Below are 21,027 nucleotides of genomic sequence, written 5' to 3'. Positions count from 1 at the left end.
ACGCTGGTTAGGGCACAGCTAGAGTATTGTGTGCAGTTCTGGAATCCACATTATAGGAAGGATGTGATTGCACTAGAGAGAGAGCAGAGGAGACTGTGCAGTGGTCACTCCTACCGATACTGTCATGGACAGATGTATCTGTGACAGGCAGCTTGGTGAGGATGGGGTCAGGTATGTTTTTCCCTCTTGTTGGTTCCCTCACCACCTCCCACACACCCAGTCGAGCAGCTATGTCCTTTAGGACTCGGCCAGCTCGGTCAGTAGTGGAGCTACTGAGCCTCTCTTTGTGATGGACATTGAAGTCCCCACCCAGAGTACATTCTGCACCCTCGCCACCCTCAGTGCTTCCTCCAAGTGATGTTCAACATGGAGGAGCACTGATTCATCAGCTGAGGGAGGGTGGGACGTGGTCATCAGCAGGAGGTTTCCTTGCCCCATGTTTGACCTGATGCCATGAGACTTCATGGGGTGCGGAGTCGATGTTGAGGACTCCCAGGACAACTCCCTCCTGACTGTTTCCCACTGTGTCACCACCTCTGCTGGGCCTGTCCTGCTGGTGGGACAGGACATACCCAGGGATGGTGATGCTGGTGTCTGGGACATTATCTGTAAGGTATGATTCTGTGAGGATGACTATGTCAGGCTGTTGCTTGACTAGTCTGTGAGACAGCTCTCCCAATTTCAGCACTAGCCCCCAGATGTTAGTAAGGAGGACTTTGCAGGGTCGACAGGGCTGAGTTTGCCGTTGTGGTTTCCGGTGTCTGGGTCGATGGTGGGTGGTGCATCCGGTTTGATTCCTTTATAGAGGCTTCATAGCGGTTTGATACAACTAAGTGGCCTTGCTAGGACATTTCGGAGAGCAGGTAAGAGTCACCCACCTGGCTGTGGGGCTGGAGTCACATGTAGGCCAGACCGGGTAAGGAGGGCAGATTCCCTTCCCTAAAGGAGATTTGTGGAGCAGGTATGTTAACCTGACAACAGACAATGGTTTTATGGTCAGCATTAGACTCACTTTAATTCCAAATTTGTATTAATTGAATTTAAATTCACCAGCTGCAGGGGTGGGATTTGATCCCAAGTCCCCACAGCATGAGCCTGGGCCTCTGGATTTCTAGTCCAGTGACAATACCATTCAATTTCTGCCTTTAACATTCTGAAGGGTTTTGACTGGGTAAAAACTGAGGCTGTCTCCCCCAGCCGGGGAGTTTGGAACATGGTAACCCCGCCTCAAACGACAGGATCGTCTCGGACTGAGATGAGACATTTTGTCACTCAGAGGGTTGTGAATCTTTGGAATTCTCTGTGCCAGGGGGTTGTGGATACTCCACTCTTGGTTATATTTAAGGCTGAGACAGACAGATTTTTGTTCGCTCAGGGAATGAAGGGATATGGCGAGTGTGTGGATAATAGATTTGAGGTTGAAATTGACCACACTGAATGGTGAAGCAAGCTTGAGAGACCATGTGGTCTCTGCCTGTTCCTCTTTCTTATCTATGTTCTTCGATACCTATTAAAACTAAATATAAAAATATATCCACGTTCTACTGTCTTTCTGTCTTAAACAAACATTTCATTACTATATACAGAGACCTGCCTGACTTATCCCTTCAGAGTTAGAGAGGCGATAATGGAGAGAGTGTCAAAGGCAAATCCTAAGGGATTATCAAACAAGTAAAACAATAGGTCACACAGGTGAGCTGGGCTGAATGGCATCTATTCTGGCACAGCTGATGGGAAATGCTGAGTTGTTCAAATCCCACAGAGAAACCTGAGACAAACGCCACAACTATTTTTGCAATTTGTATGTTGTGAGATGTGGGCTTTGAATTCAGTAGTAATAAGGCCACTGAGTCTCTCAGCTTTTATTACAAAACTAAATTAAACAGTTAGTAACAAGAAAAATGATTTTTAAGCACATACGTATGTCTACAAATTACTCCTATAATAACTTCTAAATCCCTGAATTAATCTGAGTCCCAGTTACACTTTCATTCAGGAAACAGTAACACACACACATTTTAAAATACCCAGGCAAAGAATGATGATACCCTGAACAATCCAATTCAAAGTGAGTTTTCTTAACTTCAATCCGTTGTAGATAGCAACTTGAGGCACAGATGCTGAAGGCTTTTCACACTTGTTAGATCTTAAAATGCCTCCCTTACACACAGCCCTCTCTCCTTTATACATATTTTCCCCTGTGAATGCAAATTCCCATTGTTTCACTATGTCTTTGGACTTTACCGCCCTGATCATAAAAAATTATCACAGTACCAATTTTACCAAAAATCTTTGGGAAAAATAAACACACTGTTCCTGAACTTCACCTGGCTAGGTGATACATTTCACCCCTCCTTTGAAAACAATCTAGTCTGATTTATTTAAAAATGCAAATACCCTTTTAACACCTTACATCCTAAACTTCCCCCATGTTTACTTACTTAACATTTACAACCTAGCTTATCTTTTGATACATCTTCAGACCAGCCGCCTCTAATCCACATTAAGCCTCACACACACAGACACAGACACACATACACACACACAGACACAGACACACATACACAGACACATATATTTTAGAATTAATTCACATTACATTATATGTCTATCTTCCTGAGAAATCTTTTATGTTGTCAGGCTGAAACCCAACCATAGCCTCCCTTCCTGCCGACCCAGGCTGTGTTCACTGCAGACAGTGCAGGCTAGGCAGTGATCTCAGCCTCTCCTGGTTTGAACTGGGTTCGAATTTAATCACATTTTGCATCCAGTGGTTCAGGGATTGGGACTCCAGTGTTCCTGATCATATCATAGACTGTGGATGGTAACTCAGGGCTCTCCACCTGCTTTGGAAGCTACAGAAAGAGCAGAAATGTCTTTTAGAAAGAAATTCAGATTTTTTTAAAATTCATTCACAGGATCTGGGTTTCGCTGGCCGGGCCCAGCATTTATTACCCATCCTTAATTGCCCCTTGAGAAGGTGGTGATGAGCTGCCTTCTTGAGCCGCTGCAGTCCATGTGGTGTAGGTACACCCACAGCGCTGTTAGGGAGGGAGTTCCAGGATTTTGTCCGTGTGGTGTAGGTACACCCACAGTGCTGTTAGGGAGGGAGTTCCAGGATTTTGTCCATGTGGTGTAGGTACACCCACAGCGCTGTTAGGGAGGGAGTTCCAGGATTTTGTCCGTGTGGTGTAAGTACACCCAGAGTGCTGTTAGGGAGGGAATTCCAGAATTTGGACCCAGCGACAGTGAAGGAACGGCCGATATATTTCCAAGTCAGGATGGTGAGTGACTTGGAGGAGAACTTCCAGGAGGTGGTGTTCCCATCTATCTGCTGCCCTTGTCCTTCTAGATGGTAGTGGTTGTGGGTTTGGAAGGTGCTGTTGAAGGGGCCTTGGTGAATTCCTGCAGTGCATCTTGTAGATGGTACACACACTGCTGCTACTGTGTGTCGATGGTGGAGGGAGTGAATGTTTGTGGAAGGGGTATCAATCAACCGGCTGCTATATCCTGGACGGTATCGAGCTTCTTGAGTGTTGTGGGAGCTGCATTCATCCAGGCAAGTGGGGAGTATCCATCCCACTCCTGACTTGTGCCTTGTAGATGGTGGACAGGCTTTGGGGAGTCAGGAGGTGAGTTACTCTCCGCAGGATTCCCAGCCTCTGACCTGCTCTTGTAGCCACAGTATTTATATGGCTGGTCCCAGTTCAGTTTCTGGTCAATGGTAACCCCCAGGATGTTGATAGTGGGGGATTCAGTGATGGGAATGTCAATGAACAACACTCAGTGCAGGTAAGTGAGGGTGTTTGACCGAGTGACAGTGAAGAAACAATCAATAGACTTTGCGATCGGGGTGGTGTGTGTGTCTGAGAGAAATTTGGGAGGGGGCTGAGAGTTTCCAGTGTTCCCATGTACCCTCTGCACTCACCACTCGAAGTGTTGGAGGTTATTTAGACAAGTGAGGCAGCTGTTGTTCTCAGTGGAACCTTGGGATCTTGCTGTGCATGTATGTGTGGGGCTCAGTCCAGCAGGTGGGGTACGGATGAGGGGAATGTCAGGACATTGAGTGGGGATCACTGATGCAGTGAATATTAAGCCTATGAGGGTGAAACGTGTTTCCTGTTCCCCTTTACCATCTCATTTCCTTCAGGAGAAGGGCGATTCTCTCGCACTCTCTTCACTGGGGGCTGCACCTGAGCATAAACGGTCTGTGGCTCGCCCTTCGAATCCTGTGTGTCTCTTTGCTCTTTCGAAGCTTTGAAAGGGAAGAATAGACACCGGTGAGTGACATGGCTGTTTGTCAATGGAACCTCACTATATGTGGGGTCTGTTCACAGTCCCCCCTCTCCCCATAACCCACCCTCACTCTCCCGGGGGAGAATCTCTCTGCTACAGTTAGATACCCCTTGATGCCCTAGGACACTTTACTCACCTCCATCTTCAGACTAGCTATTCCACTGCACGAGCCTTCACTCCCTCACCTTCTGTTCTGCATGCAGGTTGTTTCTGTATGATTATTATCAGGAGCAGGAACCCCAGGCTGAGTTCCAGCCCATTCTGCACCCAGCGCCTTTCCTCTAATCCAAGAGAGGCTCCAGAGGCCCATTTCAACCTCACCTGGCCCAATGAGTGGGATCATAGATATTTCAGTGATGACCCCAGAGGGAGAGAGGGAGATGGATTGGTCATCCTGAGCCCAAGTACGTGCGTATGTGTGTGTGTGTGAACCTATGTTTGTATGTGTGTGTGAGCATTTGTGTGTGCGTGTGTGAGCATGTGTGTGTTTTTGTGTGAGTATGTGTGTGTGAGCAGGTGTGTGTGTGTGAGTATGTGCGTGTGAACAGGTGTGTGCGTGTGTGTGTGAGCATGTGTGTGTTTGTGTGTGAGTATGTGTGTGTGAGCAGGTGTGTGTGAGCATGTGTGTGTTTGTGTGTGAGTATGTGTGTGTTTGTGTGTGAGTATGTGTGTGTGAGCAGGTGTGTGTGAGCATGTGTGTGTTTGTGTGTGAGTATGTGTGTGTGAGCAGGTGTGTGTGAGCATGTGTGTGTGTGTGTGTGTGAGTATGTGTGAGAGAGCAGGTGTGTGCGTGTGTGAGTATGTGTGTGTGAGCAGGTGTGTGCGTGTGTGTGTGAGCATGTGTGTGTTTGTGTGTGAGTATGTGTGTGTGAGCAGGTGTGTGTGAGCATGTGTGTGTTTGTGTGTGAGTATTTGTGAGAGAGCAGGTCTGTGTTTGTGAGTATGTGTGTGTGAGCATGTGTGTGTTTGTGTGTGTTTGTGTGTGAGTATGTGTGTGTGAGCAGGTGTGTGTGAGCATGTGTGTTTGTGTGTGTGAGTATGTGTGTGTGAGCATGTGTGTGTTTGTTTTTATGTGTGTGAGTATGTGTGTGAGAGCATGTGTGTGTGAGCATGTGTGTTTGTGTGTATGTGTGTGTTTGTGTGTATGTGTGTGTGAGCAGGTGTGTGTATGTGTGTGAGTATGTGTGTGTGAGCACGTGTGTATGTGTATGTGTGTGTTTGTGTGTGAGTATGTGTGTGTGAGCAGGTGTGTGAGCATGTATGTGTTTGTGCGTGAGTATGTGTGTGTTTGTGTGTATGTGTATGTGTGAGTTTGTGCGTGAGTATGTGTGTGTTTGTGTGTATGTGTGTGTATGTGTGAGTTTGTGCGTGAGTATGTGTGTGTTTGTGTGTATGTGTGTGTATGTGTGAGTTTGTGTGTGAGTATGTGTGTGTTTGTGTGTATGTGTGTGTATGTGTGAGTTTGTGGGTGAGTATGTGTGTGTGTGTATGTGTATGTGTGAGTTTGTGTGTGAGTATGTGTGTGTTTGTGTGTATGTGTGTGTATGTGTGAGTTTGTGGGTGAGTATGTGTGTGTTTGTGTGTATGTGTGTGTGAGTGTGTGTGAGTTTGTGTGTGAGTATGTGTGTGTTTGTGTGTATGTGTGTGTGAGTATGTGTGAGTTTGTGTGTGAGTATGTGTGTGTTTGTGTGTATGTGTGAGTTTGTGCGTGAGTATGTGTGTGTTTGTGTGTATGTGTGTGTATGTGTGAGTTTGTGCGTGAGTATGTGTATGTTTGTGTGTATGTGTGTGTATGTGTGAGTTTGTGTGTGAGTATGTGTGTGTTTGTGTGTATGTGTGTGTATGTGTGAGTTTGTGTGTGAGTATGTGTGTGTTTGTTTGTATGTGTGTGTATGTGTGAGTTTGTGTGTGAGTATGTGTGTGTTTGTGTGTATGTGTGTGTATGTGTGAGTTTGTGTGTGAGTATGTGTGTGTTTGTGTGTTTGTGTGTGTGTGAGTATGTGTGAGTTTGTGTGTGAGTATGTGTGTGTTTGTGTGTATGTGTGTGTATGTGTGAGTTTGTGTGTGAGTATGTGTGTGTATGTGTGTGAGTATGTGTGTGTGAGCAGGTGTGTGAGCATGTGTGTGTTTGTGTGTGAGTATGTGTGTGTTTGTGTGTGTGTGAGTATGTGTGAGTTTGTGTGTGAGTATGTGTGTGTTTGTGTGTATGTGTGTGTATGTGTGTGTATGTGTGAGTTTGTGTGTGAGTATGTGTGTGTGAGTATGTGTGTGTGAGCATGTGTGTTTGTGTGTGTGAGTATGTGTGTGTGAGTATGTGTGTGTGAGCAAGTGTGAGAGAGCATGTGTATCAATATGCTTCAAATTACTACTGTTGCTCCCTAACTAACCCTCACCCCTTACCCCACACCCCCACCTCCTCAGGGTGGACACTGACATGTTTCCCCTTCCCCAGAATCAGGAATCCCACAGACAAAAGGATTGAGTTTCAGAATCCTACCTTTACCAAAACGCAACATTCCATTCTTGCCAGCTCGTCTGATGTAGAGATAGAGAAATACAGAGACCAATAGTAGGAAGAATATGATGAGTAGTACAACAGGCACAATGACAGATGAGAGTTTTGATGAATCTGCAACCAGAAGCAATAGACGTTTTCAAGAAATAGAAGCTTCATTCACACAGCATCAAAAGGTCTACACAGAACTAGGTCAATCACACTGTCACACAGTAACCCCTCTCCCCCAGCACCTTGTGTAACTGACTGCATCTCTACTCATGTTAATCCAGCTCCCTCACACTGTCACTCAGTAACCCCACTCCCCCAGCACCCTGTGTTACTGACTGTATCTCTACTGATGTTAATCCAGCTCCATCACACTGTCACTCAGTAACCCTCTCAACCAGCACCCTGTGTTACTCACTGTATCTCTACTGATGTTAATCCAGCTCCCTCACACTGTCACTCAGTAACCCCTCTCCCCAGCACCCTGTGTTACTGACTGTATCTCTACTGATGTTAATCCAGCTACCTCACACTGTCACTCAGTAACCCCTCTCCCCCCAGCACCCTGTGTTACTGACTGTATCTCTACTGATGTTAATCCAGCTCCCCCACACTGTCACTCAGTAACCACTCTCCCCAGCACCCTGTGTTACTGACTGTATCTCTACTGATGTTAATCCAGCTCCCTCACACTGTCACTCAGTAACCCTTCTCCCCAGCACCCTGTGTTACTGACAATATCTCTGCTGATGTTAACCAAACTCCCACACACTGTCACTCAGTAACCCCTCTCCCGCAGCACCCTGTGTTACTGACTGTATCTCTACTGATGTTAATCCAGCTCCCTCACACTGTCACTCAGTAACCCCTCTCCCCCAGTGCCCTGTGTTACTGACTGTATCTCTACTGATGTTAATCCAGCTCCCTCACACTGTCACTCGGTAATCCCTCTCTCCCCAGCACCCTGTGTTACTGACTGTATCTCTACTGACGTTAATCCAACTCCTTCACTCTGTCACTCAGTAACCCCTCTCCCCCAGTGCCCTGTGTTACTGACTGTGTCTCTACTGATGTAAATCCAGCTGCCCCACACTGTCTCTAAGTAACCTTCTCGCACAGCACCCTGTGTTACTGACTGTATCTCTACTGATGTTAAACCACCTCACTCACACTGTCACTCAGAAACCCCTCTCCATCCAGTGCCCTGTGTTACTGACTGTATCTCAACTGATGTTAATCCAGCTCCCTCACGCAGTCACTCAGTAACACCCACCCCCAGCACCCTGTGTTACAGACTGTTTACCTATTGATGTTAATCCACCTCCATCACACTGTCACTCAGTAACAAATATCCACCCTGCACCCTGTGTAACTGACTGTATTTTTACTGATATTGATCCAACTCCCTCACACTTTCACTCAGTATCCCCTCTCCCTCAGCACCGTGTGTTACTGACTGTATCTCTACTGATGTTAATCCAGCTCCCTCACACTCTCACTCAGTAAGCCCCCTCCCCCTGCAACCTGTGTTAATGGCTGTGTCTCCAGTGATGTTAATCCAGCTCCCTCACACAGTCACTCAGCAACACCTGACACCCAGCACCATGTATTACTGACTGTATCTCTACTGATGTTAATCCAGCTCACTCACACTGTCACTCAGTAACCACACTCCATCCAGCATTCCGTGTTAATGACTATATCTCTACAGATGTTAATCCAGCTCCATCACACTGTCTCGAAGTAACCATTCTTGTCCAGCACCCTACGTACCTGACTGTATAACTACGGATGTTAATCCAGCTCCCTCAATCAGCCACAGAGCAATCAGCGCCGTGTGTTACTGACTGTAAATCTACTGAGGTTTATCCAGCTCCCTCGCACTGTCACTCAGTAACAAATCTCCACCCTCCACCCTGTGTTACTGACTGTACCGCTTCTGATATTAATCCAGCTCCCTCGCACTGTCACTCAGTAACAAATCTCCACCCTCCACCCTGTGTTACTGACTGTATCACAACTGATGTTAATCCATCTCCCTCACACTGACACTCAGTAACCACTCTCCCCCAGCACCCTGTGTTACTGACTGTATCACAACTGATGTTAATCCATCTCCCTCACACTGACACTCAGTAACCCCTCCCCCGCAGTGCCCTGTGTTACTGACTGTATCTCTACTAATGTTAACCAAGCTCCCTCACACTGTCACTCAGTAACCCCTCTCCCCCAGCGCCCTGTGTTACTGACTGTATCTCTACTAATGTTAATCCAGGTCCCTCACACTGTCACTCAGTAACCCCTCACCCCCCAGCGCCCTGTGTTACTGACTGTATCTCTACTGATATTGATCCAGCTCCCTCACACTGTCACTCAGTAACCCTTCTCTCTCAGCACCCTGTTACTAACTGTACCTCTTCGGATATTAATCCAGCTCCCTCACACTGTCTCTCAGTAATCATTCTTTTCCCAAAAAACTGTTACGGACTGTATCTCTACTGATGTTAAGCAAGCGCTCTCACACCGTCACTCAGAAACCGCACTCCCCAAAACACTGTGCTGCTGACTGTATCTCTACTGATGTTAATCCAGCTCCCTCACGCTGTCACTCAGTAACCCCTCTCCACCAGTGCCCTGTGTTACTGACTGTATCTCTACTGATGTTAATCCGGCTCCCTCACACTGTCACTCAGTAACCCCTCTCCCCGCAGCACCCTGTGTTACTGACTGTATCGCTACTGATGTTAATACCGCTCACTCACACTGTCAATCAGTAACCCCTCTCTCCCCAGCGACCTGTGTTACTGACTGTATCTCTAACGATGTTAATCCAGCTCCCTCACACTGTCACTCAGTAACCCATCTCCCCCAGCACCCTGTGCTACTGACTGTATCTCTACTGATGTTAATCCAGCTCACTCACACTGTCACTCAGTAACCCCTCTCCCCCAGCACCCTGTGTTACTGACTGTAGCTCTACTGATGTTAATACCGCTCCCTCACACTGTCACTCAGTAACCCCTCTCCCCCAGCACCCTGTGTTACTGAGTGTATCGCTACTGATGCTAATCCCAATCCCTCACACTGTCACTCAGTAACCCCTCTCCGCCCAGTGCCTTGAGTTTCTGAGTGCAAATCTGCTGATGTTAAACCACCTCCCTCACACTATCACTCAGAAACCCCTCTCCCCCGAGTCCCCTGAGTTACTGACTGTATCTCTACTGATGCTAATCCAGCTCCCTCACACTGTCACTCAGTAACTACTCTCCCCCCAACACCCTAGGTTACTGACTGTATCTCTACTGATGTTAATCCAGCTCCCTCACACTGTCACTCAGGAACCCCTCTCTCCCGGCGCCCTGTGTTACTGACTGTATATCTACTGATGTTAATCCAGCTCCCTCACCCTGTCACTCAGTAACCCCTCTCCCCCCAGCGCCCTGTGTTACTGACTGTATCTCTACTGATGTTAATCCAGCTCCCTCACACTGTCACTCAGTAACCCCTCTCCACCAGCACCCTGTGTTACTGACTGTATCTCAAGTGATGTTAATCCAGCTCCCTCACACGGTCGCTCAGTAACCCCTCTCTCCCCAGCACCCTGTGTTACTGACTGTATCTCTACTGATGTTAATCCAGCTCCCTCACACGGTCACTCAGTAACCCCTCTCTCCCCAGCATCCTGTGTTACTGACTGTATCTCTACTGATGTTAATCCAGATCCCTCACACTGTCACTCAGTAACCCCTCTCCCCCCAGCACCCTGTGTTACTGACTGAATCTCTACTGATGTTAATCCAGCTCCCTCACACAGCCACTGAGTAACCCCTCTCCCCCCAACACCCTGTGTTACTGACTGTATCTCTACTGATGTTAATCCAGCTCCCTCACACTGTCACTCAGTAACCCCTCTCCTCCCAACACCCTGTGTTTCTGACTGTATCTCTACTGATGTTAATAAAGCTCCCTCACACTGTCACTCAGTAACCCCTCACCCCCCAGCGCCCTGTGTTACTGACTGTATCTCTACTGATGTTAATCCAGCTCCCTCACACTGTCACTCAGTAACCCGTCTCCCCCGAGTCTCCTGTGTTACTGACTGTATCTCTACTGATGTTAATCCAGCTCCCTCACACTGTCACTCAGTAACCCCTCTCCCCAGCACCCTGTGTTACTGACTGTATCTCTACTGATGTTAATCCAGCTCCCTCACACTGTCACTCAGTAACCCCTCACCCCCCAGCACCCTGTGTTACAGACTGTGTCTCTACTGATGTAAATCCATCTCACTCACACTGTCATTCAGTAATACCAAACCCCCAGCACCCAGTGTTTCTGATTGTATCTCTAATGATGTTAATCCAGCTCCCTCGCACTGTCACTCAGTAACCCCTCTCCCCCAGCACCCTGTGTTGCTGACTGTATCTCTACTGATGTTAATCCAGCTCCCTCACACTCTCACTCAGTAACCACTCTCCCCCCATTGCCCCGTGTTAATGACTGTATCCCGACTGATGTGAATCCATCTACCTCACACTGTCACTCAGTAAGCCCTCTCCCCACAGCACCCTGTGTTACTGACTGTATCTCTACTGATGTTAATGCAGACCCCTCACACTGACACCCAGTAACACCTGACCCCCAGCCCCATGTATTACTGACTGTATCTCTACTGATGTTAATCCAGCTCCATCACACTGTCTCGAAGTAACCATTCTCGTCCAGCACCCTACGTACCTGACTGTATAACTACGGATGTTAATCCAGCTCCCTCAATCAGCCACAGAGCAATCACACTCCCCCAGCGCCGTGTGTTACTGACTGTAAATCTACTGAGGTTTATCCAGCTCCCTCGCACTGTCACTCAGTAACAAATCTCCACCCTCCACCCTGTGTTACTGACTGTACCGCTTCTGATATTAATCCAGCTCCCTCAAACTGTCACTCAGTAACCCCTCTCCCCAGCACCCTGTGTTACTGACTGTATCTCTACTGATGTTAATCCCGCTCCCTCACACTGTCACTCAGTAACCCCTCTCTCCAGCACCCTGTGTTACTGACTGTATCACAACTGATGTTAATCCATCTCCCTCGCACTGTCACTCAGTAACCCCTCCCCCGCAGTGCCCTGTGTTACAGACTGTATCTGTACTGATGTTAATCCAGCTCCCTCACACTGTCGCTCAGTAACCCCTCACCCCCAGCACCCTGTGTTACTGACTGTATCTCTACTAATGTTAATACAGCTCCCTCACACTGTCACTCAGTAACCCCTCTCCCCCAGCGCCCTGTGTTACTGACTGTATCACAACTGATGTTAATCCAGCTCCCTCACACTGTCACTCAGTAACCCCTCTCCCCCAGCACCCTTTGTTACTGACTGTATCTCTACTAATGTTAATCCAGGTCCCTCACACTGTCACTCAGTAACCCCTCACCCCCCCAGCGCCCTGTGTTACTGACTGTATCTCTACTGATGTTAATCCAGCTCCCTCACACTGTCACTCAGTAACCCTTCTCCCTCAGCACCCTGTTACTAACTGTACCTCTTCGGATATTAATCCAGCTCCCTCACACTGTCTCTCAGTAATCACTCTCTTCCCAAAAAACTGTTACTGACTGTATCTCTACTGATGTTAATCAAGCGCTCTCACACCGTCAGTCAGAAACCGCACTCCCCCAAAACACTGTGCTGCTGACTGTATCTCTACTGATGTTAATCCAGCTCCCTCACACTGTCACTCAGTAACCCCTCTCCCCAGCACCCTGTGTTACTGACAATATCTCTACTGATGTTAATCCAGCTCCCTCACACTGTCACTCAGTAACCTCTCTCCCCAGCACCCTGTGTTACTGACAATATCTCTACTGATGTTAATCCAGCTCCCTCACACTGTCACTCAGTAACCACTCTCCCCCAGCATCCTGTGTTACTGACTGTATCTCTACTGATGTTAATCCAGCTCCCTCACGCTGTCACTCAGTAACCACTCTCCCCCAGTGCCCTGTGTTACTGACTGTATCTCTAATGATGTTAATCCAGCTCCCTCACACTGTCACTCGGTAATCCCTCTCTCCCCAGCACACTGTGTAACTGACAATATCTCTACTGATGTTAACCAAGCTCCCGCACACTGTCACTCAGTAACCCCTCTCTCCCCAGCACCCTGTGTTACTGACTGTATCTCTACTGATTTTAATCCAGCTGCCCCACACTGTCTCTAAGTAACCTTCTCGCACAGCACCCTGTGTTACTGACTGTATCTCTATTGATGTTATTACATCTCCCTCACACTGTCACTCAGTAACCCCTCTCCCCCCAACGCCCTGTGTTACTGATTGTATCTCTATTGATGTTATTACATCTCCCTCACACTGTCACTCAGTAACCCCTCTCCCCCCAACGCCCTGTGTTACTGACTGTATCTCTACTGATGTTAATCCAGCTCCCTCACACTGTCACTCAGTAACAAATCTCCACTCTGCACCTTGTGTAACTGACTGTATCTCTACTGATGTTAATCCGGCTCCCTCACACTGTCACTCAGTAACCCCTCTCCCCGCAGCACCCTGTATTACTGACTGTATCGCTACTGATGTTAATACCGCTCCCTCAAACTGTCACTCAGTAACCCCTCTCTCCCCAGCGACCTGTGTTACTGACTGTATCTCTAACGATGTTAATCCAGCTCCCTCACACTGTCACTCAGTAACCCATCTCCCCCAGCACTCTGTGTTACTGACTGTATCTCTACTGATGTTAATCCAGCTCACTCACACTGTCACTCAGTAACCCCTCTCCCCCAGCACCGTGTTACTGACTGTAGCTCTACTGATGTTAATACCGCTCCCTCACGCTGTCACTCAGTAACCCCTCTCCCCCAGCACCCTGTGTTACTGACTGTATCTCTACTGATGCTAATCCCGATCCCTCACACTGTCACTCAGTAACCCCTCTCCCCCCAGCACCCTGTGTTACTGACTGTATCTCTACTGATGTTAATCCAGCTCCCTCACACTGTCACTCAGAAACCCCTCTCCCCGAGTCCCCTGAGTTACTGACTGTATCTCTACTGATGCTAATCCAGCTCCATCACACTGTCACTCAGTAACTCCTCTCCCCCCAACACCCTGTGTTACTGACTGTATCTCTACTGATGTTAATCCAGCTCCCTCAAACTGTCACTCAGGAACCCCTCTCTCCCGGCGCCCTGTGTTACTGACTGTATCTCTACTGATGTTAATCCAGCTCCCTCACACTGTCACTCAGTAACCCCTCACCCCCAGCACCCTGTGTTACTGACTGTATCTCAAGTGATGTTAATCCAGCTCCCTCACACTGTCACTCAGTAAACCCTCTCCCCCCAGCACCCTGTGTTACTGACTGTATCTCTACTGATGTTAATCCAGCTCCCTCACACTGTCACTCAGTAACCCCTCTCTCCCCAGCGTCCTGTGTTATTGACTGTATCTCCACTGATGTTAATCCAGCTCCCTCACACTGTCACTCAGTAACCCCTCTCTCCCCAGCATCCTGTGTTACTGACTGTATCTCTACTGATGTTAATCCAGATCCCTCACACTGTCAATCAGTAACCCCTCTCCCCCCAACACCCTGTGTTACTGACTGTATCACTACTGATTTTAATAAAGCTCCCTCACACTGTCACTCAGTAACCCGTCTCCCCCGAGTCTCCTGTGTTACTGACTGTATCTCTACTGATGTTAATCCAGCTCACTGACACTGTCACTCAGTAACCCCTCTCCCCCCAGTGCCCTGTGTTACTGACTGTATCTCTACTGATGTTAATCCAGCTCCCTCACACTGTCACTCAGTAACCCCTCTCCCCCCAGCACCCTGTGTTACTGACTGTATCTCTACTAATGTTAATCCAGCTCCCTCACACTGTCACTCAGGAACCCCTCTCTCCCGGCGCCCTGTGTTACTGACTGTATCTCTACTGATGTTAATCCAGCTCCCTCACACTGTCACTCAGTAGCCCCTCTCCACCAGCACCCTGTGTTACTGACTGCATCTCAAGTGATGTTAATCCAGCTCCCTCATACTGTCACTCAGTAACCCCTCTCTCCCCAGCGTCCTGTGTTATTGACTGTATCTCTACTGATGTTAATCCAGCTCCCTCACACTGTCACTCAGTAACCTCTCTCTCCCCAGCATTCTGTGTTACTGACTGTATCTCTACTGATGTTAATCCGGCTCCCTCACACTGTCACTCAGTAACCCCTCTCCCCGCAGCACCCTGTATTACTGACTGTATCGCTACTGATGTTAATACCGCTCCCTCAAACTGTCACTCAGTAACCCCTCTCTCCCCAGCGACCTGTGTTACTGACTGTATCTCTAACGATGTTAATCCAGCTCCCTCACACTGTCACTCAGTAACCCATCTCCCCCAGCACTCTGTGTTACTGACTGTATCTCTACTGATGTTAATCCAGCTCACTCACACTGTCACTCAGTAACCCCTCTCCCCCAGCACCGTGTTACTGACTGTAGCTCTACTGATGTTAATACCGCTCCCTCACGCTGTCACTCAGTAACCCCTCTCCCCCAGCACCCTGTGTTACTGAGTGTATCTCTACTGATGCTAATCCCGATCCCTCACACTGTCACTCAGTAACCCCTCTCCCCCCAGCACCCTGTGTTACTGACTGTATCTCTACTGATGTTAATCCAGCTCCCTCACACTGTCACTCAGAAACCCCTCTCCCCGAGTCCCCTGAGTTACTGACTGTATCTCTACTGATGCTAATCCAGCTCCATCACACTGTCACTCAGTAACTCCTCTCCCCCCAACACCCTGTGTTACTGACTGTATCTCTACTGATGTTAATCCAGCTCCCTCAAACTGTCACTCAGGAACCCCTCTCTCCCGGCGCCCTGTGTTACTGACTGTATCTCTACTGATGTTAATCCAGCTCCCTCACACTGTCACTCAGTAACCCCTCACCCCCAGCACCCTGTGTTACTGACTGTATCTCAAGTGATGTTAATCCAGCTCCCTCACACTGTCACTCAGTAAACCCTCTCCCCCCAGCACCCTGTGTTACTGACTGTATCTCTACTGATGTTAATCCAGCTCCCTCACACTGTCACTCAGTAACCCCTCTCTCCCCAGCGTCCTGTGTTATTGACTGTATCTCCACTGATGTTAATCCAGCTCCCTCACACTGTCACTCAGTAACCCCTCTCTCCCCAGCATCCTGTGTTACTGACTGTATCTCTACTGATGTTAATCCAGATCCCTCACACTGTCACTCAGTAACCCCTCTCCCCCCAACACCCTGTGTTACTGACTGTATCACTACTGATTTTAATAAAGCTCCCTCACACTGTCACTCAGTAACCCGTCTCCCCCGAGTCTCCTGTGTTACTGACTGTATCTCTACTGATGTTAATCCAGCTCACTGACACTGTCACTCAGTAACCCCTCTCCCCCCAGCACCCTGTGTTACTGACTGTATCTCTACTGATGTTAATCCAGGTCCCTCACACTGTCACTCAGTAACCCCTCTCCCCCAGCACCCTGTGTTACTGACTGTATCTCTACTGATGTTAATCCAGCTCCCTCACACTGTCACTCAGTAACCCCTCTCCCCCCAGCACCCTGTGTTACTGACTGTATCTCTACTAATGTTAATCCAGCTCCCTCACACTGTCACTCAGGAACCCCTCTCTCCCGGCGCCCTGTGTTACTGACTGTATCTCTACTGATGTTAATCCAGCTCCCTCACACTGTCACTCAGTAGCCCCTCTCCACCAGCACCCTGTGTTACTGACTGCATCTCAAGTGATGTTAATCCAGCTCCCTCATACTGTCACTCAGTAACCCCTCTCTCCCCAGCGTCCTGTGTTATTGACTGTATCTCTACTGATGTTAATCCAGCTCCCTCACACTGTCACTCAGTAACCTCTCTCTCCCCAGCATTCTGTGTTACTGACTGTATCTCTACTGATGTTAATCCAGATCCCTCACACTGTCACTCAGTAACCCATCTCCCCCCAGCACCCCGTGTTACTGACTGAATCTCTACTGATGTTAATCCAGATCCCTCACACAGCCACTGAGTAACCCCTCTCCCCCCAGCACCCTGTGTTTCTGACTGTATCACTACTGATGTTAATCCAGATCCCTCACACTGTCACTCAGTAACCCCTCTCCCCCCAACACCCTGTGTTACTGACTGTATCACTACTGATGTTAATAAAGCTCCCTCACACAGTCACTCAGTAACCCGTCTCCCCCGAGTCTCCTGTGTTACTGACTGTATCTCTACTGATGTTAATCCAGCTCCCTCACACGGTCACTCAGTAACCCCTCTCCCCCCAGTGCCCTGTGTTACTGACTGTATCTCTACTGATGTTAATCCAGCTCCCTCACACTGTCACTCAGTAAACTCTCAGCCCCAGCACTCTGTGTTACTGACCTGACTGTGTCTCTACTGATATAAATCCATCTCACTCACACTGTCATTCACTAACCCCTCAACCCCCAGCACCCAGTGTTTCTGATTGTATCTCTAATGATGTTAATCAAGCTCCCTCACACGGTCACTCAGTAACAAATATCCACCCTGCACCCGGTGTAACTGACTGTACCTCTTCTGATATTAATCCAGCTCCCTCACACTGTCACTCAGTAACCACTCTCCCCCCATTGCCCCGTGTTAATGACTGTCTCCCTACTGATGTTAATCCATCTCACTCACACTGTGATTCAGTAAGACCTATCTCCAAGCGCCCTGTATTACTGACTGTATCTCTACTGATGTTTATCCAGAACACTCACACTGTCACTCAGTAACCCCTGTCCCCCAGTGCCCTGTGTTACTGACTATATCTCAACTGATGTTAATCCAACTCCCTCACCCAGTCAGTCAGTAACCCCTCTCTCCCCAGCACCCTGTGTTACTGACTGTAACTCTACTGATGTTAATCCAGCTCCCTCACACTGCACTTAGTAACCCATGGCCCCCAGAGCACTGTGTTACTGACTATATCTCTACTGATATTAATCCAACTCATCCACACATTCACTCACTAACACGTCTCTCCCAGTAACCTGTGCTCCAGACTGTATATCTATTGATGTTAATCCCGCTCCCTCACACTGTCACTCAGTACCAAATCTCCGCCCTGAACCCTGTGTTACTGTCTGTATCTCTACTGATGTTAATCCAGATCCCTCACACAGTCACTCAGTAACCCATCTCTCCCCAGCACCCTGTGTTACAGACTGTATCTCTACTGATGTTAATTCGGCTCTCTCACACAGTCACTCAGTAACCCATCTCCTCCCAGCACCCAGTGTTACTGACTGTATCGCTACTGATGTTAATTCAGCTCCCTCACACTGCGCTTAGTAACCCATGGCCCCCAGAGCACTGTGTTACTGACTATATCTCTACTGATATTAATCCAGCTCATTCACACATTCACTCACTAACACGTCTCTCCCAGTAACCTGTGCTCCAGACTGTATATCTCCTGATGTTAATCCCGCTCACTCACACTGTCACTCAGTATCCCCTCTCCCCCAGCACCCTGTGTTACTGACGGTAACTCTACTAATGTTAATCCCGCTCCCTCACACTGTCACTCAGTACCAAATCTCCGCCCTGAACCCTGTGTTACTGTCTGTATCTCTACTGATGTTAATCCAGCTCCCTCACACTGTCACTCAGTAACCCCACTCCCCCAGCACCCTGTGTTACTGACTGTATCTCTACTGATGTTAATTCGGCTCTCTCACACAGTCACTCAGTAACCCCTCTCCCCCAGCACCCTGTGTTACTGACTGTATCTCTACTGATGTTAATTCGGCTCTCTCACACAGTCACTCAGTAACCCATCTCCTCCGAGCACCCAGTGTTACTGACAGTATCTCTACTGATGTTAATCCAGCTCCCTCACACTGTCACTCAGTAACCCCTCTCCCCCCAGCACCCTGTGTTACTGACTGTATCTCTACTGATGTTAATCCAGCTCCCTCACACTGTCACTCAGTAACCCCTCTCTCCCCAGCACCCTGTGTTACTGAGTATATCTCTACTGATGCTAATCCAGATCCCTCACACTGTCACTCAGTCAACGCTCTCCCCCAGCTCCCAGTGTTACTGACTGTATCTCTACTGATGTTAATCCAGATCCCTCACACTGTCACTCAGTAACCCCTCTCCCCCAGCACCCTGTGTTGCTGACTGTATCTCTACTGATGTTAATCCAGCTCCCTCACACTGTCACTCAGTAACCCCTCTCCCCCCAGCACCCTGTGTTACTGACTGTATCTCTACTGATGTTAATCCAGCTCCCTCACAATGTCACTCAGTAACCCCTCTCCCCCCAGCACCCTGTGTTACTGATTGTATCTCTACTGATGTTAATCCAGCTCCCTCACACTGTTACTCAGTAAGCCCTCTCCCTCAGCACCCTCTGTTACTGACTGTATCTCTACTGATGTTAATCCAGCTCCCTCACACTGTCACTCAGTAAGCCCTCTCCCCCAGCACCCTGTGTTACTGACTGTAACTCTACTGATGTTAATCCAGCTCCCTGACACTGCACCTAGTAACCCATGGCCCCCAGAGCACTGTGTTACTGACTATATCTCTACTGATATTAATCCAGCTCATTCACACATTCACTCACTAACACTTCTCACCCAGTAAACTGTGCTCCAGACTGTATATCTCCTGATGTTAATCCCGCCCCCTCACACTGTCACTCAGTACCAAATCTCCGCCCTGAACCCTGTGTTACTGTCTGTATCTCTACTGATGTTAATCCAGATCCCTCACACTGTCACTCAGTAACCCATCTCCCCCCAGCACCCTGTGTTACAGACTGTATCTCTACTGATGTTAATTCGGCTCTCTCACACAGTCACTCAGTAACCCATCTCCTCCCAGCACCCAGTGTTACTGACAGTATCTCTACTGATGTTAATCCAGCTCCCTCACACTGTCACTCAGTAACCCCACTCCCCCAGCACTCTGTGTTACTGACTGTATCTCTACTGATGTTAATCCAGCTCCCTCACACTGTCACTCAGTCAACGCTCTCCCCCAGCTCCCAGTGTTACTGACTGTATCTCTACTGATGTTAATCCAGATCCCTCACACTGTCACTCAGTAACCCCTCTCCCCCCAGCACCCTGTGTTACTGACTGTATCTCTACTGATGTTAATCCAGCTCCCTCACGCTGTCACTCAGTAACCCCTCTCCCCCCAGCACCCGGTGTTACTGACTGTATCTCTACTGATGTTAATCCAGCTCCCTCACAATGTCACTCAGTAACCCCTCTCCCCCCAGCACCCTGTGTTACTGACTGTATCTCTACTGATGTTAATCCAGCTCCCTCACACTGTTACTCAGTAAGCCCTCTCCCCCAGCAACCTCTGTTACTGACTGTATCTCTACTGATGTTAATCCAGCTCACTCACAATGTCACTCAGTAACCCCTCTCCCCCAGCGACCTGTGTTACTGACTATATCTCAACTGATGTTAATCCAACTCCCTCACCCAGTCACTCAGTAACCCCTCTCTCCCCAGCACCCTGTGTTACTGACTGTAACTCTACTGATGTTAATCCAGGTCCCTCACACTGACACTCAGTAACCCCTCTCTCCCCAGCGCCCTGTGTTACTGACTGTAACTCTACTGATGTTAATTCGGCTCTCTCACACAGTCACTCAGTAACCCATCTCCTCCCAGCACCCAGTGTTAGTGACAGTATCTCTACTGATGTTAATCCAGCTCGCTCACACTGTCACTCAGTAACACCTCTCACCCAGCACACTGTGTTACTGACTGTATCTCTACTGATGTTAATCCAGGTCCCTCACACTGACACTCAGTAACCCCTCTCTCCCCAGCGCCCTGTGTTACTGACTGTAACTCTACTGATGTTAATCCAGCTCCCTCACACTGCACTTAGTAACACATGGCCCCAAGAGCACTGTGTTACTGACTATATCTCTACTGATATTAATCCAGCTCATTCACATATTCACTCACTAACACGTCTCTCCCAGTAACCTGTGCTCCAGACTGTATATCTCCTGATGTTAATCCCGCTCCCTCACACTGTCACTCAGTACCAAATCTCCGCACTGAACCCTGTGTCACTGTCTGTATCTCTACTGATGTTAATCCAGATCCCTCACACTGTCACTCAGTAACCCATTTCCCCCCAGCACCCTGTGT

General features: G+C 48.5%; 1 protein-coding gene across 2 annotated transcripts in view; it reads right to left on the bottom strand.

Annotated features, from left to right (window-relative positions):
- Positions 1–1,847: 1,847 nt before the first annotated feature.
- Positions 1,848–21,027, bottom strand: part of LOC121273491 (signaling lymphocytic activation molecule-like) — a 99,666-nt gene continuing 80,486 nt past the window's right edge. Inside the window, exons 4-6 of one of the 2 annotated variants that reach the window (XM_041180664.1) lie at positions 6,794–6,925; positions 4,134–4,255; positions 1,848–2,855 (exon numbers count right to left, since the gene is read on the bottom strand). In XM_041180664.1, coding sequence (XP_041036598.1) covers positions 2,751–2,855; positions 4,134–4,255; positions 6,794–6,925 — 359 coding nt within the window. In that variant the 3' untranslated portion in view covers positions 1,848–2,750. The remainder of the gene's footprint in view (positions 2,856–4,133; positions 4,256–6,793; positions 6,926–21,027) is intronic. The other variant, XM_041180665.1, reaches the window with a different exon arrangement.

The sequence above is a fragment of the Carcharodon carcharias genome (genome assembly GCF_017639515.1).
Source record: "Carcharodon carcharias isolate sCarCar2 chromosome 24 unlocalized genomic scaffold, sCarCar2.pri SUPER_24_unloc_1, whole genome shotgun sequence".
Lineage (NCBI taxonomy): Eukaryota > Metazoa > Chordata > Chondrichthyes > Lamniformes > Lamnidae > Carcharodon > Carcharodon carcharias.
Note: the sequence above shows the minus strand (reverse complement) of the source record. Positions and strands in the feature narration are given on the sequence as shown.